General features: G+C 40.1%; 1 protein-coding gene across 5 annotated transcripts in view; it reads right to left on the bottom strand.

Annotated features, from left to right (window-relative positions):
- BICD1 (BICD cargo adaptor 1) overlaps nucleotides 1–22702 on the bottom strand; it is a 212138-nt gene extending 189436 nt beyond the window's left edge. For 3 of the 5 annotated variants that reach the window (XM_078075866.1, XM_078075864.1, XM_078075865.1), the window contains exon 1: nucleotides 21909–22700. In XM_078075866.1, the coding sequence (XP_077931992.1) occupies nucleotides 21909–22121 (213 nt within the window). In that variant the 5' untranslated portion in view covers nucleotides 22122–22700. Of the gene's footprint in view, nucleotides 1–21908 lie in introns of all 5 variants that reach the window. The other 2 variants (XM_078075862.1, XM_078075863.1) reach the window with 2 other exon arrangements.
- Between the last annotated feature and the right edge of the window lie 1662 nt (nucleotides 22703–24364).

Below are 24364 nucleotides of genomic sequence, written 5' to 3'. Positions count from 1 at the left end.
GTGGGGACTGTGGCTAATTGGGGGTTCATGCCCTTTCTGAAGGAGACTCACTTAGCTCTGATGTCATGCAGAATGTGGACCCAGGGCTTTGTAAAATCTTCCAATTTTTTGAGAGAGGTCTGAAATCCAGTCTTTTTATATAACTCTCATTTTTTTTTAAAGAAGCTCCCTAAATCAAATGTTTCCTATCACTGGGCTGAATTCTGCCTATGGGATGGCAGTGTGCAATCTCTGCTCTAGATGACAAGGGGTCAATCTGACTGGTATTGTTTTCCATCACTGTGGTATTTCACCCCTAGAGTTGAACAACCCAGCAGTCATTACAAAGCAAACCACAGGACTGGTGCAACTGTTGTTATCAGGATTTTATTCTAATTCTGCAGTATGAATGGGACAGGCACATTTACTGACAGAATCACAGTTATGAAAACAACTTAGACATCATCTGTTCCAAAGTCCATCAAGTGCCTGCCTCACTTCCTGGACATCCCTTAGCAAGTAGCTTTTTGGCTTCTGCTTAAACATCTCCATTAGCCAACAGGGAAGTCTCTCTCCTCGGAAGGCCTGCTAATTTTCACTCTGCTCTTAGTCTTACCCATATGAAAAGTCCTTCTTCATATTAAGTTGAGCTCTGTATCCTTGCATCTGCCACCTATTTGTTCCTGGATCATTATACGTAGAGCACGATATTCCAGGAGTGGATGACTCACACTTATCATCACGCCTGGACAAAGTTTCATGAGTCTAGTACACCTGCCTCCCTCGCCCCTTGGGACTATGGAATGATCTAGCAATGCAAGTAAGTCAACAAAGATCTACAGTGGAGGGGAAAGAGGGCTGTTCTTTCTACCGGTCATGTTTTTCTTACTTTAATTCCAGTTTAAGGATGCATTTATGCCCTAATCTCCGTGTTCCTAATCTAGAATACACACATTGCGTCTTATAAATAACTTTTTTAACTCTTTAGTTTTAAAAATACATCCATTTTAGGGGCACCTGGGTGGCTCAGATGGTTAAACGTCTGCCTTCAGCTCAGGTCATGATTCCAGGGTCCTGGGATCAAGCCCTGCATCGGGCTCCCTGCTTGGCAGGGAGCCTGCTTCTCCCTCTCCCTCTGCTGTTCCCCCTGCTTGTGCTCTCTCACTCACTCTGTCAAATAAATAAATAAAATCTTAAAAAAAAAAATACATCCATTTTAATAACCAGATGAGGTTGTGTTCATAGAACATTAAAAGAGTGTTTGATTTCATAGGAAGAAAATGACAGCTTAGCTTTTAAATGAAAACTAAGAAATATGGCTATACACCCAATGTGTATCATGAAATGTAGCCAACTTAAGTCCAGTAAATTACATCATAGAGCATAATAACTATAGGACGATGCTTGTTTATCTGTCAAAGTCATGAATCCTTTCCAAATGTTAAATGCTTTTGGCAGACATATTTTAAAATTCTTTTTTAGGGGCGCCTGGGTGGCTCAGTCAGTTAAGCGGCTGCCTTCAACTTGGATCATGGTCCTGGGGCCCTGGGATCGAGCCCCACGTCCTGTTCCCTGCTCGGCGGAGAGCCTGCTTCTCCCTCTCCCTCTGTCTACCACTCTGCCTACTTGTGCTCTCTATCTCTCTGTCAAATAAATAAATGAAATCTTTAAAAAAAAAATAAAATTCTTTTTTAGGGGCGCCTGGGTGGCTCAGTCATTAAGCGTCTGCCTTCAGCTCAGGTCATAGTCCCAGAGTCCTGTGATCGAGCCCTGCGTCGGGCTCCCTGCTCGGCGGGAAGCCTGCTTCTCCCTCTCCCACTCCCCCTGCTTGTGTTCCTGCTCTTGCTGTGTCTCTGTCAAATAAGTAAATAAAATCTTAAAAAAATAAATAATAAAATTCTTTTTTAAACAGAACATCAAAATTGGGTGGTGCCTGGGTGGCGCAGTCTGTTAAGCGCCCAACTCTTGTTTTGGCCCAGGTCATGATTTCAGGGTCGTGAGATTGAGCCCTGGTGGGGCTCTGCGCTCAGCGCGGAGTCTGCTTAAGACTTTCTCTCCCTCTCCCCCACTCCCCCATGCATGTGTGTTCACGTCCGTTCTCTGTCTCTCAGATACATAAATCCTTAAAAAAAAAAAAAAAAAAAAAAGAACATTGGGGCACCTGGGTGGCTCAGTCATTTAAGTATCTGTCTGCTTTCGGCTCAGGTAATGATCTCAGGGTCCTGGTATTGAGCCTGCAGAGAGCCTGCTTCTCCCTCTCCCTCTGCCTGCCACTCCCCCTGCTTGTGCTCTCTCTCTCTCTGTCAAATAAATAACTAAAATCTTTTAAAAAATTAAATTAAAATAAAAAGAACATCAAAACTGGGGTCCATAAGAATTTGAAAATTCAAATAAATATGGAGTATTTCATCTCCTAAATTGAATTGTGAAATGTTATCCTATTCCTTCATTTTCCTATCTCCTTATCATATGATTTCTTTATATTCTTCTTAACTTCTTATTTTAAGAAACCCCCAAACCAGGAGCCATCCTAATTTCTCTTTCTTTTGCTCTCACATTCAATTAATTAGCGAATCCTTCAGCATCCGGCATTAGATCATCCCCTCCCCCAAGGAGATTCTCCCCAGTCCAAGCCAGCACCATCTAATACGGGAACCGGAGTCACAGCCCTCCTCACTTATCTATCTCATTCTGTCCACAGTCTGTAAGACAAAGAGCCAGAGTGATCTTTTTAAAACATTCATCAGATCACATCACTCCAGTGGCTGCCCATTATGCTTAAAATAAAATGCAGATTTCTTGCCAGGGCTCAAGGACCTGGTTGCTGTCCACCTCTCTATCCTCCTTTCTAACATCCCCACCCCCAACTCCCTCGCTCCAGCTTTCAGAGATTCTCAGCTGGGGGGCAGGACTGGCACCCTGCAGGGGGAGAAGCAGTGTTCAAAATGTGTGAGAATGTTTCTTGTTTTGTGTTTCTTTTCTTTTTATTTATTCATTCTTTAAATGGAGATACAACTGACAAATAACAATGTATTCGTTTTAGGTGTACAACACAATGAGCTGGTATATGTAAATACTGCAAAATGATTACCACAATAAATTTAGTTAACATCCATCACTGCACATAGTTATAATTTTTCTTGTGATGAGAACTTTTAAGATCTACTCTCTTACCAAGTTTCAAATATGCAATACAGGACTGTTAACTCTAGTCACCATGGTGTACAGTGAGCGCACTTTTGTAATCACAATGACTTGGGAGGGGGGCACCACTGGCACTTAGTAGGCAGTGGGCCAGGGATGTGAAACATCGCACCAAAGAACCCACTGCCCCACAACGAAGTTGTTCTACACTATGAAGGATCACAGTACCCACATGCCAGGAATACCCGTGCCATTTTCACAAACACCAAGCTCGGTCCCACCTCAGGGTCTTTGCATTTGCAGTTACTTTCAGCCCAGGACACTGTGAAATCTTTCCTGGCTTGCTCTTTCTCTCCACTTGGGATGTTATCTCCTTTGAACATGGACCAGCCCTCATTTTTAAAATAGCCTCCCCTACCAGCATCCCTGCCAGTGTTATTATTTTTTTACCCTGCTTTATTTACGTTTTAGCACACATCACTATGCCAAAATTTTTTATTTATTTGCTTACTCTTTTATTGCTTTTCTCCCCCACTGGTGTGTCAACCCCTTCAAGGAATCTGTACCCCCAGCACCTAACAAGGCCTGGGATAGAGCAGTTGCTCAATAATCATCTGTGAGATTAATAAATACCTATAATAACTTTTCTTATTTAGGATTAGGAAAGAATAAAACTTGATTTTGATGTACAGTGTCACTACCCATCATTCCACAGCACAGAGAGGTAACGGTAAATTTTAAATGTTCTGAGTCACCACTTAACTCTTTCAGAGAATGTGAAAGAGGGTTTTTTGTTTTTATGAGCACCATATTTCTGTAAACCTCACCATAAATGTGTCACTTCTTCTGGCTAACATGGTCAGTACAGCAAGGGTAGAAGTGCTTCCAAGAGCAAAAGTAAACACAGGTGACGGTAGTCCCCTTTACTTTGACTGGAGCAACTCCTGAATCCACCAGAGGAGAGAATGAGAATTACCTTTTGTCAAAAATGCTCACAAAACATATTTTCAAGACCAAGAAGAGCTGAAAAATAATACAATGTTAAAAAATTATTTTTCAAACACACTTTGAGAGTGCTAATTCTAAAGTTTCAAACCAGGTCTATGAAATGGGCTAACGGAGAAGGGATAAGTGGGGATATGTAGGATTACATTTAGATTTTATAATATGAATTTATGAAATGTATAAAAGCATTATTTATTTCAACATATGGAAGTTTGTTAAAGAAGAAAGTATAATTTGATTCCTTTCATGTTCCACACATATATGACTTATACTTGGACAGAGTCTAGATTAGATAGTAAATGCTAAGTGCTTTTCTTTGATGAGTGATATTGGGGGTCTAGTATACAATGACCTATGATTTGTGTGAGATTGTTGGGCCCAAGTACTGTGTGCATTTCATATCATAATATAGGCTACCAGATGCCATTCTCAAAACTCACAGCAATTCACTCTCCAAGAAGCAACGTATAAGAATGCTCACACTGGGGTGCCTGGGTAGCTCAGTCGGTTGAGCGTCTGCCTTCGGCCTGGGTCATGATCCCGGGGTCCTGGCTGGAAGCCTGCTTCTCCCTCTTCTCCCCGCTCGTGCTGTCTTTCACTAACTGTCTCTCTCTCTCTCAAATAAATAAAATTAAATTAAAAAATAAATAAAGAATGCTCACACTTCCACACACTTTCCAACACTGCATATTATCAATATTTTCACTTTTTGTAAGTTGATGAAAAAGTAAAAACTATTATTTATTTGCATTCACTGACTACTAAGATTGTGCATCTTTTCAGATGTTATTATTTGCAAATCCTCCTCTGTTTGTCTATTTAGTCTTTGCCCTTTTTTTCTACTCTATTATTGTTTTCAGTCAACCTGTAGGAGCTGTACTTTAGGGATAACAGTCTTTGTAAGTCATCCATGCTGCATTATTTTTCCAGTCTGTTGCTTCTTTTTGACTTTTGTTTATGGTATCTATCATATTTTTTTTAATTTTTTAAAAATTTTTAAAAATTTCTATGTAACCAAATGTGTCAGTCCTGCCTTTTGATTGCAAGTTTCATATCTTGCTTAGGAATATTTCCCCCACACTGACATTTAATAAATGTTCTCAGGAATTTTCTCCTAATTAGAGTTCATTCTTTAACAATCCATTAAATCCTCAAAATTCTAGTGTAAAGTTAATGAAGAGAGGGGATAAATGAGACAAGAAAGAAAAGTATAAGGATAGAGAAAAGGGACTGGAGAAGTCTTATTTTTTAATGTTAAAGAGGAAGTTTCCATGTGATGCTGCACTGTTGAAATTTTCCTCTCCATATGGTTAATATTATGAAGGGCAAAAAAACTCAAGTATTTTGACTTGAAAATGTAATTAAGCTTTAATTACATAAATATAACCATAAGGGAAAATTATTGGCTTAAAACTATCTGAGCACAAATAATATTCTAAATTTTTTTAAAGTAAGAAGAGGAACAATTACAATTTTCATAATACTAAAAGTGAAATAATGTAAAATGATAAAAAATAAGTTAATTCCTGATTAGGTAATATTTCATCTGAGCCTTTTCCATAAAAGTTTTAAATTTTATGATATTCTGGGGCGCCTGGGTGGCTCAGTCGGTTAAGAGGCTGCCTTCGGCCCAGGTCATGATCCCAGGGTCCTGGGATCAAGCCCCGCATCGGGCTCCCTGCTCAGCAGAGAGCCTGCTTCTCCCTTTCCCTCTGCCTGCCGCTCTGCCTACCTGTGCTATCTCTCTGTCAAATAAATTTAAAAAAAAATTTTTTTTTAAAAATAAATAAATAAATTTTATGATATTCTGATGTTATTTATATGTAAATAGACCAGTGAATTGGGAATTAATCAACAAATTTATTTTTCCAACAACTGTCATAAGAAGAAAATAACTAAAGGGAGAATTTTTACAGAGCTACAGGTAATAAAATATTCCAGATGCTTAAGTTAGAAATACGCATGTGCTTGCTCAAAAGCCAAAACAAATATACTTTTGAGATGAGAACTTGTTTTTTTTAATACTTTATGAAAAGCCCTTAAATAATATTTTTCTCCAAAGCAACTTCTTAAGAATTAGAGCACAGATCCCATTAGGGTTTCCAATAACATCTAATTAGACAATTAAGTTCCTACATTGGAGCTTGTCTGCTTTGCTTATAAAAATGTATGCAAAGTCTATGACAACCACAACCAAACACTTGACATCCTTTTCCTTAACACTTACTGGGGACACAGAAATAAACAGTATGCTCTGCCCTCATTCACTTGCTGCTTCCCTGTAAATGTTGAAAGCCTAACAAAGCAGAGTCAACGAGAGCAAAGAAGACGACTCCTGAAACCAATGGGTCCTAAAGAAGAGAAAAATAGTAAGGAATATTCCACCATCTATCAAGAATGTTATTATAGGGATGCCTGAGTGGCTTAGTCGGTTAAGCGTCTGCCTTCAGCTCAGGTCATGATCTCAGGGTCCTGGGATCAAACCCCACATTGGGCTCCCTGCTCAGCGGGGAGCCTGCTTCTCCCTCTCCCTCTGCCTGCAGCTTCCCCTGCTTGTGCTCTCTCTCTCTCTCTTTCAAATAAATAAATAAAATCTTTTTTTAAAAAAGAATGTTATTATAAAACCATTACAGTAAGACAATGTGATATTTGCATATTGCATAAACCAATAGCCAGTGGAACAGAATAGTCCAGAAACAGACCTATCCTATATAGAAACTTGATTTATGACAAAGCAAGACTTTGAAGATTAGTGGAGGAAAGGACTGTTCAATCTCAACTGGTGTTGAGATAAGTGGCTATCCAATTTTAGGGAAAAATTATGGGAAAAAAATTAAATTAGATTTCTATCTCACATTAAACACATAGATCAACTCCAGGAAGAATGAAAGTTTTAAACATAAAAGGCAAACCATAATATATTCAGAAAACAATGTAGGTGAATATACATATATTTTTTTAAGATTTTATTTATTTATTTGACACAGAGAGAGAGAGAGAGGGAACACAAGCAGGGGGAGCGGCAGGCAGAGGGAGAAGCAGTCTCCCCGCTGAGCAGGGAGCCCGATGCGGGACTCGATCCCAGGACCCTGAGATCATGACCTGGGCCAAAGGTGGGCATTTAACTGACTGAGCCACCCAGGCACCCCTAGGTGAATATTTTTATGACCTCATAGTAAGGAAGGATTTCTTAAACAAGAGTCAAAACACAGTATCTATAAAGGCGTGATAAATGAACCAAATTAAAATTATGAAGTTCTCTTCATCAAAGGACACCCCAGAAAGAATCAAAAGACAAGCCACAAACCAGGAAGAGATTTCTAACACATATAACTAAGAAGGCTTAGTCTACAGAATACAGATACACTCCTACAAATCAGTAGAAAAATATAAACAACCCCAATAGAAAAATGGGCAAAAGACACACAAAAAACCATTTCAATGAAGAGGAAACATAAATGCCTGTAAACATTTAAGGTTAATGCTTAACCTCGTTAACAGTCCCAAAAATGCAAACTAAAGGTACAATGAGACACACTTCACATCCACCAGTGAGGCAAATATCCTGAAGTTTAACAATACAAAGTAATGACAAGGATGTGGAGCCAATGGTGCCTTGTTCCTTGCATAGTTTGCAATTTTTTTTTTTTTTTTTACCATGGGTTCATAGTTTTTAGAATATTACCTGTGTTGATTCTTTCTAGGCCACCACAGCAGTAGGTTTCTTCAAAGCAGGTCTGCATTTACTTCTGACAGATGTCTGCAGGCATGACCAGCCTGGAATCACTCTAAACTAAATTCTGACTTTAAGACCTTAAGGTTTTTTGGATTTCATCCCCTCCACACACATTCACTGTGTGAACAGTCTGCAATCTTTGGTGAAAGCCAGTGGTAGGGGGTATGAAGCCTGAGGAGAGAGACCCGATTCTTCCTGTAGTCAGCTGCGGGAGGTAGAGGACAGTATGTCCAATTCTCCCTTATACTGAGGGTGGAGTTCTTTGGAGCCCAAACTTAGGAGGATCCTAGGTTTTGTCTCTCTCCTATTTCCTCTACCCTAAGTGGCCCATAGAAACAACGCTCATTTTTACCTGATTTCAGCAAATGCACTCAAGGCAAAAGTCAGCTTCGATGCACTATTTAGTTCTAAGGGTTTCTGCTTTAATTCAGTTTTAGCCTCTGAGAATCCGAAGTAGCCAATTCATTTGTGCATTTTTAAGGGATAGTGTTATATTTTATCCAGCATTTTTAATTGTTTCCAGCATAAGAGTTAGTCAGAGGTCCTAGACCACTGTCCTGCCAGAATCAAAAGCCAAAAGTAATGGTTTTAAAACAGAAAGCTAATTATATTATTTTCCTGCTTTGAAGTTTTGAAGTTTTCGACGCTTGTCCCATGGCATTAGAATAAAGCTGAAGCTCCTTCGCATTCTCATAAGTGACCTCCTCCTGTCCTGAAGCCATAAGAGAGACTCTCCCAGAGGAGAAGCAAAAGGAAGGTTGAACCCGAATCAATGGCAACTGAGAGAAAAGACAAGAGAGAGGAGGAAAATGGCAATTAATCTTAATTAGCAAAGCCAATGGCAGAGAATATTCAAGTCTAATATGGACAGAGCTTAACATAGCCAAAGCCTTGATCAACACGTTCGAATCTAAGTCAAGACCACAGGGCATTAGAGGCTCTCAGAGCTGAGAGTCAGGAATCCGATGGGGGGTGAGGACCAGAAGGAACAGCACCAGCCCAACGTCATGAAAGGACAGTGGGCGATGAAGACCCAAACTAATGGGCAATTAGGCAACCTGGTCACAAAGGTGGGAAGACTGGGAAGCTGCCACTCTCAGAGAAATTCACAAAAAGCCATGAGGCTAAAGCAAACGCTAAAACAAACCAAACAGAGCCCAGAGGAATAGCAGATATTTCCAGACCCCTAATTCGTTAGAGGCACCTTCCTCCAGTGTCACTGGGCCTGCTCTCACTGGTAAAGCCTTCCCATGGCAGACATTAGAGTCAGCTATACCGAGGCCTTTGCTGGTGGGGACTGACAACGTCCTTACAAGACCTTTCACCATCTGGCCCCAAACCATCTCTCCAGGCTCACCTCCCACCTCTTATCTCATTTCAGCTGCAACCACACAGCTGCTCACAAGCAACAATCCCTCCAATCTTCCCTCCTTCACAGGCTGTTTCCCTCTTCTTGAACGACTCTGCCTTCTCAGCTGCCTGGAAGATCCTACTTTTTCTTCAATGCCCACTCACAGTTGTCTTGATCAGGAAGTTTTCTCTGTTTTTTTTTTCTCTGATTTTTTAAAGATAACTTTGCTGCCTTCCACTTCCATGTCCTATCAAGCACAGCCAATACATTATTGGTTTTATTATTTTATTATTCTTATTACCACCACATCCATCATTTATCAGGTGTTTACTGAAGTGTAAATTTAATAGAGTCTATTAATGCTTCACATGGATTTTTCTTTAATGCCCATAGTTATTATCTTCCTCTATTTTACAGAGGAGAAGAGTGAGGTTCAGAGTTTTAAGTATCAGCCTAAGATCACACAGCTACTAAACAGATTCAAATACAGTTCATTCTGACTCAAAAGCCCATGATCTTTCCAATAAAATACATAATCACCTTTGTTCATGTCTGTTGCCACCAACAGTAATAACTAACTTAAAAATAAAGACCATATCTTCCTCATTTTTGTATAACAAGCATAATGCTTAGCATATAACTGATGCTCTCTAAATATTTAATACAGTAAAAACTTCCAGCTATAAAATAAACAAGACATGAGGATACAATGTACAGTATAGAATGCACATAAAAATATGTAACAACTTCATGGTATGGTAACAGACAGTAGCCAGATTTATCATGATGATCACATCATAAAGTATATAAATGTTGAATCACTATGTTGTGTACCTGAAACTGTACAATATTGTATGTCAACTACACTTCAATGAAAAAATTTGATACATAAATGAATGAAATAATGACTAGCATCCATTCCAGTCCCTCAGAAACTAGAATATCAATGATAGCACAGAATCCCTATTCCAATGTCTTTTATGTCACCTTAGAGTAGGATCTACTGGATGGCTCAGACGGTCCAGAATAAGAGAGAATAAAAGAAAGTTAAAGATTCAGGTACAAAAAAACTGGAAAAGTCAACACAGCATCTTTTTAGTAAACTGATTTAATCAAAAAATGGTTATTTTTATTTTTTTTTATTTTTTTTTTAAGATTTTATTTATTTGCGAGAGAGAGAATGAGAGACAGAGAGCATGAGGAGGGTCAGAGGGAGAAGCAGACTCCCTGCCGAGCAGGGGGCCCGATGTGGGACTCGATCCCGGGACTCCAGGATCATGACCTGAGCCGAAGGCAGTCGCTTAACCAACTGAGCCACCCAGGCGCCCAAAAAATGGTTATTTTTAAAACAAGTGGTGTAATGCAACCTCTTTTCAAAATAACTGGCTATCTGTGGCATCTGGCTGACTCAGTTTGTACAGCATGTGACTCTTGATCTTGGGGTTGTGAGTTTGCCACATTGGGTATAGAGGTTACTTAAATAAAAATATATTTTTAAAAAATAAAATAAAATAACTGGTTATCTTAATAACTTCATCTTTCTTTTCTAGCCTAAATCAATGCAATACCATAAACATCTATTAAATACTTGCTATGGGGAGAGAGTTAAAAAAAAAAAAAGAATGCATCGTATCTCGTGAGCTACCAGTTTAATTTAAACTCCTTTTCCTGGAAAGAAGTTAAGTCTTGCTTGAATGTATGCACAGGTATCTCACTAGGGGAAAAAAGAGTGTACAACATGTGACTCCTTTGCTCAAAATCCTCCACAAGTTTCCCCATCTTACTCAGACCAAAAGGCAAAGTCCTGGTTACAACCTAAAAGCTGCTTCATCACTTAACCCCCATTCTCTCTGCGCTCATTTACTTTTCACCCCCTCATTCAGTCCCAGACAGCCAGATGGCCTCCTTGCCATCCCTTTCTAGGAGCCTTTCTCTGACCACACTATTGAAAATAGTAACCTGGGTGGCTCAGTGTGTTAAGCATCAAACTCTTGGTTTCAGCTCAGGTCATGATCTCTCTGTCAGGACATGGAGCCCCATGTTGGGCTCAGCACTCAGCAGGGAGTCTGCTTCCCCTCTCCCTCTGCACACCCTCCTTGCACTGTCTCTCTCTCTCTCACTCACTTGCTCTCTCTGAAATATATAAATAAATCTCTAAAACAATTTTTTTTTTTTCACTTGGAACGGATCAATGACAAAAACCTCATGGGTAGAGAGTTCTTTTCACTGTCTTTTCCTGAACTGTCTTACTGTGACCACTGTCTAAAAATGTAATTGTGGCTTTGAGATCCTGGTCTCAATTCTAGCAAATAATAGCTCATATTATCCCAAACACTTCAAGTGACCTGCAAGGTATATTATTTATTTTGCTGAAATGAAAAACAAGCACATATAACTTGATTGGAAATAATTACAGTGATTAAGACAGATGACCTGAGGACTCTCTTAGGAAAGCGTTCTTTAAATTATTTTAAAATATTGGGGCACCTGGGTGGCTTAGTCATTAAGCATCTGCCTTGGGCTCAGGTTATGATCCCAGGGTTCTGGGATGGAGCCCCGCATTGGACTCCCTGCTCAGCGGGAAGCCTGCTTCTCCCTCCCCCATTCCCCCTGCTTGTGTTCCCTCTCTCACTGTCTCTATCTCTGTCAAATAAATAAATAAAATGTTTAAAAAATATATTTTAAAATATTAACTAAAAGAGGATCTTCTTGTTCAAATCATTAAACCATAGTTAATTCTGAATTACCAACACTACTTAAGAACCTGTATCAATTTTTTAAAAATAATTCAAAGAGCCAACAATTTAAAAGATATTTAGAATTGGTTTTCAAGTGCAATATATCCCCTTCCTTCTGCCTCTCTAATGGTTGCTTTTCCTTCCTAATTATATTTACTTGAGGTTTTGAGTTTAAAAGCTCTGCACACACACCAGCATTAGCAGAAAGCAAGCCAGATTGTGATTTAAAGGGGAAAAAAGGGTTGTATATGCCAAGGAGATAATGTGCAAGATGATAGTATCTTCAGCTCAACCAAAGAAGTCATGTACAGTCTTACCTCACACTGAGGTCAACTTAAAAAAAAAAAAAAAAAAAAAACTTCTAAAACCTTCTAGAGAATCGCAATCAGTAAGGCTTATCAACAACGCACATCCATGTTATAATATAAACCTCTTTCAATTTCAAAAATTGATGGGTAAGGGCTCTTCAGCAGTGGCATTTGAATCCACATTAGTCTGCAGTATGCAAGAGAAAAACAAAGACCCATCATTCTGAACCTTCCATTACAGACCCACGCCAAACTGCAACAAAACATTCTTAAGGAAATCGCTGTTATTGTGTACTTCCCATAAATGTAAACAGGTTTCTTATTTTCAATTCTAAATTTAAAGACAGAAACACAGCAGTTAAATATTACATTTTAGAAGAGTGCTTTTTCTCCATAAAATACTGTTTGAAAACAGTAAGCATGTATAACCAAAGAGCAATTGAAAATAACCCCAGAAGTTAATGATCAATGTATCAAAGCAATTCTTTTTTAATATCCTATTTATAAACTTGTAAAGTTTGCATAAGCTACTGCAAACAGAGTAAAGCCACAAAACAGATTCAACACAGGAGACAACTTTCAAAAGAAACTTTAAACAACCCTGGAGGATATAAAAATAAACAGTCTCATTTAACATACATCTCCGTCTAATGCAGTCAAGTTTTTGATGATATTTGTTGGTTTTCTGAAAGGCTTTACAGCATTTTAATTTCTAGATAATGGAGAAGTAAAAAGACAGTGCAGTTAAGGTTTCCATATTAGCTCATAACTTCCCAGCTTTTCTCTCCAAAACACTTCTATTCCTGAGGCACCTGAGGGGCTCAGTTGGTTAAGCATCCGACTCTTGATTTCAGCTCAGGCTATGATCTTAGGATCATGAAATTGGCCCCACATTGGGCTCCACGCTGGGCATGTAGTCTGTTTAGGATTCTCTCTCTCTCCTCTCCCTCTGCCCTTCCCCACCAAAAATAAATAACAAATAAATCTTTTAAGAAAAACAAAAAACACTTCTATTCCTGTGGAGTCATTTACTCCTAGAGTTGGAAGTTTCTAAGAGAGGTTCTCAGCCCCAGCTCTACCTATGAGGGAAGAAGGGTTAATATAATAAAGCCCCGGCTCCACCCCCAATGACTCTGAACTATCCTGGAGTGGGGTCAAGGCAGCAGCATTTTTGTAAATCACTCAGGTGACCCTAATGAGTAGTCTGTATAGAAAGTCACTGATTCTGACTCAGCTCTTCTAAAAGAAGATCCCAGGGTGGGTATTTAAGCTTTGCTTTAAACACTTCCTATGCTGAGACCCAAAATCTCATCCAAAAACTCTAAAGGTAATATAGTACTTTATAGATGGTCATTTTTCAAATATGAATGGCTATTTTTACGGGGCAGGGTGACCCATCATTTCTCCTAACAACTACAGAGTTCCAAGATCTTTGTACTTGTACCTCTTCCCAAAATTCACTTCCCCCAATCTCCATGTGACTCATCATTCAGGTCTGGGCTCAAATGTCACCTCCGGAGAGGGCTTCCTGATCACACTTTTCCCAACCAGTCTCCACCTCTCCACTCATGGCATCCCTCACATCCTAAGTGCATGTGTGCTTGCTGATGATCTCCTAGGTCTGAAACATCAGCTCCATTCAGGCAGCTCCATCTTGTCTGTCTTGCTCAACACTCTATTTTCAGCAAGTGGCACAGTGCCCAACATAGTAGCTACTCAATACAAACATGTGAATGGATAAATGAAACAGAACAAGAGGCATGGGCAATCTAAAGCAAAACCCAAACTCAGATTGCTATATAATGTAAATAGTTGACAGTGCCAATTATAAAATATTGAATTAAGAGTAAAAGACAAAATATATCATTGTGTGTGTGTGTGTGTGTGTGTGTGTGTATGAACACAAATATTCTGGAGGCTATAGACCCCCTCAGTGTTAACCATATAGCTTCAAACTGTACAAAGTTTCATGGAAACTTCCCCAAATTTACAGAGGTAGTCATCTTAAATTCCTTATTATGCATCAGTTTTCTTCTGAAAATCAAGCAAAACATAATCAAAATTAAGATAAACTTTTGATATACTTTGAAAACATTCCAAATATTCAAAAGTCATAAATACTGCAAAATGCTAAACATTAAAACAGAAAAATGTAACCATATTGGAAACACTGTGATCTAGTGGTGGGGAAGGGAGTATAAAAAAACACAAACAATATGAAATTACTTGGAACACATGAAATGATAAAATCAAAAAACTCAGATTGCGGTGGGGAAAACTTTAGAGATCATTCTTTTTTTTTTTTTTAAGATTTTATTTACTTATTTGACAGAGAGAGAGAGACAGCTAGAGAGGGAACACAAGCAGGGGGAGTGGGAGAGGGAGAAGCAGGCTTCCTGCTGAGCAAGGAGCCCGATGTGGGGCTCGATCCCAGGACCCTGGGATCATGACCTGAGCCAAAGGCAGACGCTAAATGACTGAGCCACCCAGGCACCCCTAGAGATCATTCTATATAAACTCCTTTCTAAGTATGAACCTTCCAGACAGTATTACTAGCATGTGGTTGGCTAGCCTTTCCTTAAATTTTTTTGGTGACAGGGAACTCACTACTTCCTAAAGAAATCTGCCTTGTTCCATTATTGGACACCTATACTTGTTAGTTCTTGATTTTGACTCAAAATCTGGCTCCCATGGACCCAGTGGGCCTTGTTCTGCTCTATAGTACAAATATGTCAACGAAACAAACTCAATGAGTCAGTTCTACAACAATATAGGTATGATTAAAGAAGTAAAGTGAATCCAGAAGGGAAATAAATTTGGGCCAGGTGCTCAAAGGAAAAGAGAACAATGAATTGTTATAAATAAATAAATAAACAAACAAACTATCAAGGGACAGAATACAAGTGTGAAAACAGGTAGATTATCCTGGCTGGAGGTGAGTGACCAGAGTAGAAATAGATAGGAGGGAAAAGACAGAAAACAGTTGATGCACATCCCTGAAGGCTAAGTAAAAATTATGGTAATTGAACAAGATTATTCTATATTTTGTAAAAAAAAAAAAAAAAATAGAATTTGAAATGTAAAGGACAAGTAGATAAAATAAGTAGACTAGGTAACTCTAAAACAGAGCATCACAGAAATTTAGAGCTAAAAAAAATCATAGAAATTACCTATCCCAACCCCTTAATTTTATAGACAAATAATTAAATCCTAGAAGAAAAGGTATCAATTGCCACTCTTATATTCCTTTTCATTGTTTTAAGGAAGAACACTTTGCCAAACAATTTCCTGTCTTATAGCCACTGATCCCCATTGCCTACGTAACATGCTGAATCTGAGATTCTGTATAAAACCCTAACCAGCTATATCAAAACTCAACTACCAAGGGCAAAGATGGAATAAAATAATGAGGCTCAACTGCCTGAATCATCTTGGCTTCTCACCAAGACCCAGTATGGACAGGATGTGGCCACACTGCTGGACCAGTTCTCACCAGCCATGGAATCTAGCCACTTATTATGCTGATATATGTAGCCCCATCACCAGCCAAGAAGACAAGAATCAAAATTGCTGCTAATTCACCCACAAAACTTTCCATTTTTTCCTCGGTATTATCACATAAAGCCACCTGCTCCCTCCAAGCCCCCAGGGTCACCCACACTCCCTGAGATTCTCTGGTTTTCTTCTCTACTCAGTCCCATTTTCTTCACACTTGAAATACCAGTGCCTTAAAAAAGAAGCCCTGCAGGGCACCTGGGTGGCTTAGTGAGTTAAGCATCTGCCTTCAGCTCAGGTCATGATCTCAGGGTCCTGGGACTGAGCCCTGTGTGGGGCTCCCTGCTCAGTGGGAAGTCTGCTTCTCCCTCTGCCCCTTTCCCCCATCTCCCCCCCCACCCCACTCATGCTCGCTTGCTCATGCACTCCCTCTCTCTCTCAAATAAGTAAATAAAATCTTAAAAAAAAAAAAAAAGTTAGTCCTGTTCTAGAAATATCCGCATTTTTAAAAAATTTTTTAAGATTTTATTTATTTATTTTTAGAGAGGGAGGGCAGAAGGGCAAAAGGGGAGGGAGAGGGACAAGCAGACTCCACACTGAGCGTGGAGCCTGACACAGGGCTCCATCCCAGGATCCTGAGATCATTACCTGAGCAGAAACCAAGAGTCTGACGCTTAACCAACCGAGCCACCCAGGCACCCTAGAAATATCTGCATTTTAAAAGGATATAGTATTAAATGAAAAACACCAGGTGGCAGAGTAATATGTATAACATGACCCCATTTTTATAAAAATAAAAGAACAGGAAAAACAAAAAACCATGTCAACGGATTCATATGTTTAAACATTTAAAACACGTATAGAAGTATACCAAAGTATAAGAATACAGACAGAATCGGGAGAGAAAGGAGAAACAACTAATTTGCATATGATTTTATCTAACTTGGATTGTGGCCATAAATTATAATTATAGAATCATCATTTTTATAAAAGCAATCAAACTATTATGACCAAAAAAAGAAAGAAAAAAATTTAAATTAAAAGCACTAATGCAATTTCAAGTTATCTGTCAGCAAGAGGTGTGTGCTCTTTCTCCCAGGCCTCTCTAACCTAGGAGGTCAGGAAGGGCCAGTTTTCCACTTACGCTGACCTCTGGGTCCTTCCAGCCCAGCTTCTTTGCCCATTGTTTATTAATTTGCACATCTCCTAATTCAAAATGCAATCAAACTAACTGCTGAAAACATTGTTGAGTTGTTCATATCTTCTATGTTCTGGAGATTAGGTTTGAATAAAATTACAACAAAATGCACAAATTATTCATTTGTTTTATTAAATTGAGGGTTGAGTATTTGAATTTCTCATTCAACTTATGCCTCCCTTCAAAGAAAACATGACTTAAAATGACTCATATAACCTGGCCATCAACCTGACCCTCTAAAAGGGCTCTTCCCCATAGCATCTTCCTTCCTTCGTGAATGGAGCCACCTTCTACACATCCGAGAAAATTCTCAACTCTACTCTTTTCCTTACTTTCCACATCCAGACCCAGTATCATGTTCCACCCTACACCTTCTAAACAGCTAATAGGTTTGACCCCCCCCCATCATCCCTACTGCCCCTGCACAGCTCCAATCCACTCTCTATAACCAACACTGGGACTTTCTAAACCATACTTGTGACTGAAGTGTTTCACCCTCTCAGGTAGTATGGTGCAGTGATTAGAAAATGGGCTTCTTCCTAAACCAGGTTCTACCACTTAGTTTTGCAGCCTTGAGAAGAATCCTTAACCTAAGACCTATTTTCCTCTTCTGCATAATTCAAGTAATATCTACCTTATAAAAGGATTCTTATAAGAATGAGAGGTAAGGTATGCAAAATGCCTAGCCCTAAATGGAGCTTTGTACAGAATTAAGTGCTTTATTATTTTTATTATTTTCTTATCTGTAAAAATGAGCAGTAAGTTTCTGAATTACTCTGAAGATTAAATAAGATGTAAGGCACCAAACACAGTGTTACTAAGTGTTTCTTTTCGTTTCCTTTTAATGGTTCCCCTATCCCCAAGGCAAAATGCGGCTACTGCCACTTTCCCAATATCATCTCCTGCCGCTTGACTTCACATGTCTTCTCTAGCATAATGAATTATTTAATAGTAAGACTGCATCTCTTCATGCCTTCCTCTCCTTCAAAGCCATACTTACAGGTACAACACTACGTGTGAGAAAGACTTTACTATATATTTCAACATGCAATAGTTATCATATTTTCAAATTTAGAATGCAATATCCATCAAGTATAAGTGTATTGAAGGGGATGATATAGCAGAATATTCATAAGCATGAAAATCTGAAAAAAAATCATCAAACCATGGTTACTGTACATGTTCACGCAAACATAATGAATGTGATGAAAGATACAACATCTTGTTAAATGATATCGGAGCAATAACTTTTCCAGAGATGAAATTTTGAGTTGAAATAAAAAGAAGGAATGGTGCAGGTTAGAGCAACTGGGTCAAAAAAAAAAAAAAAAAATGACTGAAAGTGATTGTGTTTGTTTGTTGAGGTTGTTTGTAAATACTTTGCAATACTTTCCAAAAGCATATGTTGATATATTATAGATGATTTAATTAATTTGGTAATAAATATGATAATATAAACATTTCTCTTTCAAAACAGTGAGAGAGAAAATACTAGCTAGGTAAATAAATTATTAACATCCTCTATGTTTATTCCTGGATTGGAAACGAAATCTGGGGGCTCCCTCCCCCCACTATGATTTCATGATTTAGCATATACAAACCTAACAATCTTTCCAAGCATATGAAGAGAAAAATTTCTGTTTAAAGTTGAATCCAAATAATTAAATGGCTTTCATCAGGTCCCCAATGTGACAGTCTCTAAAAAATGTATAAGTTCAATGTTTATTCCTTGAACGATTTAACCAGAGCCCTGAAAAAACAGAAAATTGGCTCCAGGAAGATAAGCTCTTCATTGTCCACAAAGTGCTTCTTTAGCAAATGGTGTCTATCCTTGGCGTCAGTGTTAAGAATATAAGCAAAAAAAAAAAAAGTTGAAGATTCTTAGTACATAGTCTACCGTAACCTAGCTGCAAAACTTTTCTAAAGTCACATGGATATGTTTTCTACAATGCTACCAAGAATGCTGAATCATTCCTTTCTATGGGGATCTTTTTCAACTTTACTACTTTTTAAATTTCAAATAATTTTTAAGTAAAAAACAAAACAAACACAACAAAAACAAATTTAAATTCTAGGAGTTTTTTTTTAATGTATGTATATTTTTAGTTTTAAAATTATTTTGGAACTATGACTCTTCCTCAAACACTACTTTGGCCTAAGTGACATTCACAGTGCTGATTTACACACATCCCAAACATACAATCAGCCAGGACCTGAATATAACTGGGCATGGGTGCCCCTCAGGTCACTGAAAAGCATGCATTACTTGTGAAATCATAAAACCATGGTCAAGTCTTTTACCAGACATGTTGCTTTGTCCAGCTCCCCAAAGATAATTAAAAGGAGAAGATTAGGATGATGGACCAATTACTTTTAATGAATCATATTTGTTGAAAGAGCCTAAAAATAAGTCAAAGATTTTATACTTGGCTTTGTAGATAAAATGCAACATTGTTTACTATATGTACCTGCAAATGAACAAAACTTCCCTTTTAAAAATCAGAGCACTCATAAAACATGTCTTTCAAAAATGGCTTCTGTATGATATCATCATTGGGATATCTCAGTTTGCCCAATTATTCTGGATTTCCTTTTCAAACAGGAAATATTATTGAGACTGATTTAGCGCATTTAAATAATACTCCCGAGTAAAGTATACATTTAAAGAATAAAAATATCAGGTCACACTATCAAACGATCAAATATAATGATTATTTTATTACTCTTAAATACATTTTTATGTAATTGCTTAAGACAGTTCATTCAGAATAAAAAACGGAATTAATTTATGCTAAGTGCAACTCAAAATACATATGTAAATGAGTATCATTTGGTAAAAATAATCCTGATAAATTTTTTATTAACCTCCTGCTATATAGAACAAAATATGCCTCAAATTTTTAAAGAAAAAAATTTATAACTGCTATTTGCATTATTCTGTATTAAGAAATTACGAGTTGTACTATTCTCACAAAACGTTTTTTTCTCATTTTTCCCATTATTGTTGATGACAGTAATATAAGTAGTGTTTCAATACCAGTCACTTCCTATACTTCCTAATTTTCTTAGTCTTTCTCTGACACTAACCAATATTGACTAGTGAATGTTTGATAAATGTGCCCCTTCTTCCAGTATAAATTTATTCTTTAATAAAATATTTATTATACACTTACAATGTGATAGGCTTTGTGTTAAAGGCTTTGGATGCAAAGTAAATTAAGACAGATTCCTTTCCTTAAGAGCTCATGGTCTGGTAAAGGCAAAAGACAATTGCATTATGGTTTACTATACAGGGTAAGTGCAAATGACACAGAAATACCCCTAGAAAGGTTGTTTAAATCAAGCAGGAAGATCAGTTAACAGTAATACTCCATTTCATTAAATTAAGTCTACCTCCTTTATCAAGGAGGTGATGGCTTACCGCTGCCTAGCTTGCACTTCCTCACATTGGCAAAGCAGTGTTGACAGGTTTAAACATCAAAACATCCCTGAGAATTACAATCACTATCTTGTTTCCTGACTTCACAAGGTTTAACATCACTGAATTTAAACATATCTGACCTAACCTAAGTTGGAAAATACCAGTGAGTCCAGCTGTTGTTAAGAAAAGACATGTACATGGTAAGAAAAACATGAACTCAGAATTTACAGCCTGATACATGAAAATCAGATTTTTAGTTGGGGTTTTTACCATATGTTTATTTGTTAGCAGTCAGGCATCAGAATAAAAATAAGACATACCTGAAAGTGTGTTTACCATATTGTGTACTAGATTAGAAGACAAATTGATTAGATAGGTCATAAATCATGTTTTTTAACTGTAGCAACATAAAACAGACACCCTCCAAAACACTGAGTAAGAAAAACGTTTTTGATAATATATACCAAATTTAGAATTAACACTTAAAAGCCAATATGCACCTAAAAATAAAGACTTGCCACAAAGAAAAGCAGTGTGTACACTTAAATTTATAATCGGTGACTTGTTACCCATAGTGCTTCAGGAATCAGGTAAAATAAACTGAGTTCCTTCAACAGTATGTATATTCTTATGAGTGCTTGATAGGAAATCAAAGCATATCCATGATTTTCTTCCAAACATTAGCCAGTGTTTAAGAGAAGCCAAATACCGAAAGACTAAAGAGGACCAGTGTTATAACATGGCCCATTTGTGATACTCTGGTTTTACAAACACAGTCATTTCAAACAGAAGAGCCTCATTTGATATGGACGGCTACCCTTGTACTTGATACATACCATTCAGACTATGTGTAGGGGAGTTAAATTTTCCCTGGTCAGGGTGACCTTATATGACTTGGGCATGGCTCTGCCTCACTCAGAGGTGAAATCGAGGCAGTGGGATCACCCAGCAGAGTTGTTTTTCTCAGGCAGCCCGATGACAAGAATAACTAAAGCCAAGGAGAACGAAGACTGCCCAGACTTTGTCAGATGGGATTGGCGGAGAGTTCTAATAACAGTTCCCTCTCGCACCAAGGAGTGGTTACATTCAGAAGGCTGAGAGGTACCATAGATCCTACATCCTGAAATTGTGGGTCCCTCAGCACAAATCTACTCATCGCCTTTGTGGATTATGGGATTGTCGCTGGAACCTGGGTTTGAAATAACAGCAGTTTTGAGAAGTTGGATTTACACATTCCAACCGAGCTGAATGTCGCCTTAGAGTGCTGAGACTTAAAGACTTCTGAATCTCCCTCCCCCACAGCCTAAACAGCCACTGCCTCTCAAATTCCAGTTTATACATTCATTTCCTGGGCAATTTTTCTCTTGGGGGGAAAACAATGGACTCTTTCAATCTTCTCTTATCAACAAAGGACTCTAAGACGAAGAAACATTCCTTTCAATCGCATCCTTTCCGACTTCTTTACAAATGATGAGTGGGCGGCGGGGGTGGGGGGACGGGGGCCGAGGAGGGATGAGGTGACAGGCAACTCACCTCTTTCAGCTGCTCCAGCTCCTGTTTGAGGCTGTCGTACTCAGCCTCCAGCTCGTCATACTGCTGTTTGAGGGTCAGCTTCTCCTCCAGGACCACCAGCCCGTACTCGGCAGCCTGGATCTTCTCGTGGGTCGTCTCTGTGAGCTCCTTGGTCAGCCTCTCTATCTCAGTCTTATAATGGTCCACAGTCTGCAATACCTCTTCTGCGGCCATAGCCCCGGTGGATGGAGGCAGGAGCGGGGTGTCGGGGTGGGGAGACGGATGCAAAGCAGGCGGGGGAAGGGGTAAGGAGGTGGGGAGGGAAGGGTAAAAATGGAAAAGAAAAGTGTGGCTGGATGAATGAGCAGAACGATGCCCCGACTGCTCCTCCGGCGGCAGCGGCTACACTGCCGGAGAAATTGAGGAGAAACGCAACATGGAGAACGCAGGGAGAGGATCAGGGGCGAGGCGGCAGCCGCTGCCGCATGTGTCCTCTGGGTCAGCAGCCGTGCGGCATGGCCTGGGCTGCGGCGGCCGGGGACGACGAGGGGCTCCGGATTCTGCTTATTCAGAGGCGCCCGGCCGCCATGTCTCCCGGGCAGCGTCACTGCAGTCTCCCCGGGGCCTGGCGCGCCCCGGCTCGCGTCTCGCTCGCTCGCTCCACCTGCTCCCTCTGGCTGTGCTGCAGCCGGTGCGGAATGATGCAGTCTCGGGCCCGCTCCCTCCCTTCGCGCCTGGCCCCGGCTCCGAGCAGGGGGCGGGGAGGCGGATGGAGTCAGCGCGGGGGGAGGGAAGGAACCGACGGAAACATCCCGAGGCGCCTCCCGCCGGGCGCGCGGGGCCGCCGCCGCGGGCTGCACCGGGGGGGCGGGGGGGGGGGAGGCGCGGGCCGGAGGCCGAGGCGGAGGCGGCGGGACGCGCGCTGGGGGAACCTCCGCCCTGCCCGGCTCGCCCCGGGCGGGAGTTCCTCCCAGGACTTTGGCCCGTGGACGTCGCGCCCCCCGGAGTGGCGGGGCCGCCCCTGCTCTGCCTCTGAGACGGGAGCGAGAGCTCCGGAACTGCCTGGAAAAGGCGCCTTTCCCAGAGAAAAGCAAACAGTAACTAACGCGCTCGGGGCCCGCGCATCCTTCTCGCCCCCTGGGCTCGCAGCCTCCTTCCCAGCCTCCTGCACCCAAACCAACGCTGTGCTTCCAAAGCCTGCCAGACGCGCCCCAAGGCGAGCGCTCCCCCCGACCCCCACCCCTTCCGCCTCCCCTCCCTTCCCCTCGCCAGCTTGGCCTGGTTTACCTCACACTGTCACCAAATAACCTTATTACCCCTCAGGACAGTCTGCACTGAAGTTGCTTGACCTCGCACAGCGTTCTGTGCCCAGCTTGCCACAAGACTGGATCTGCTCCGAAAAATGCATGCACCCAATAAGCCTCTAGGTACTACTCTTTCTTGCCTCAGTAGTTCTACGCTACACATTCTTCAATAAAGGAAAACTGCATGAAATTCCCTATATATGGTATCAACGAAACCCTACAATAAACATGTTTAAAAGAGTAAGAGTTAATAGTTCTTGAGACCACGTGCCAGCCATTCTTCTGAGTATGGTATGTGCATTCTCTCTAGTCCTAATGACCACTCTTGGGAAGTGGGAACCATTATCCCCAATTTAAAAGTGGTGAAAGAAAGGCACAGGAAATTGAGGGATTTGTCCAAATCAGGCAACTCTTTTTTTTTTTTTAAAGACTTTATTTATTTATTTGAGAGAGACAGAGAAACAGCATGAGAGAGGAGAGGGTCAGAGGGAGAAGCAGGCTCCCCGCTGAGCAGGGAGCCCTACGTGGGGATCCGGGATCACGACCTGAGCCGAAGGCAGATGCTTAACCAACTGAGCCACCCAGGCGCCCCCAAATTAGGCAACTCTTAAGTGGTGAAGCCAAAATTTAATCCTAACTCCAGAGCCCTAAACTGGATCATTATATTGGCCTCACCACTCATTAATAATACACACCCAGCAACTAAATATTATATGCTCGTAAAATGACCACTTTGATCAATATGAAGAGTCACAAAAGGAGCCGAAGGCAAAGTCAGAGTGAAAAACCAAAAATGGAGAAGAGATGAGAATGGAGAACCTAGAGGAAAGGGAGAAATAGCAGAAAAGGAGTGATTTCTGTGGAAATGGAAGGGAGGCTCTGGGATCAATAGACCAAAGGTCTTACCAGTTCCTTCCTTCTCTTCTATTGGGTGCCACTATTTAGAGAGCTGTTTCTCAGTGGCCAGGAGGTGCTCAACACACACAGAATTTTCTGATTTAGAAAGCAGGACTCGATGCTCCTCTTTGTTTTGTAGATGGTAAAGAAAAAAAATAGTTGCTGATGGTGTGGGAAGAAGAGCAAACAAACAACAATGCTCTTACAAAGCCTGAACTAATAGGCAGTCTGGATGTGATTTTTCACTGCCTCTGAAAACAGACAAAAAAATATTCC

The sequence above is a fragment of the Halichoerus grypus genome, chromosome 6, assembly GCF_964656455.1.
Source record: "Halichoerus grypus chromosome 6, mHalGry1.hap1.1, whole genome shotgun sequence".
In the NCBI taxonomy this organism is placed as follows: Eukaryota; Metazoa; Chordata; class Mammalia; order Carnivora; family Phocidae; genus Halichoerus; species Halichoerus grypus.
The sequence above is the reverse complement of the archived record's forward strand: the minus strand, read 5'-3'. Positions and strand labels throughout refer to the sequence as shown.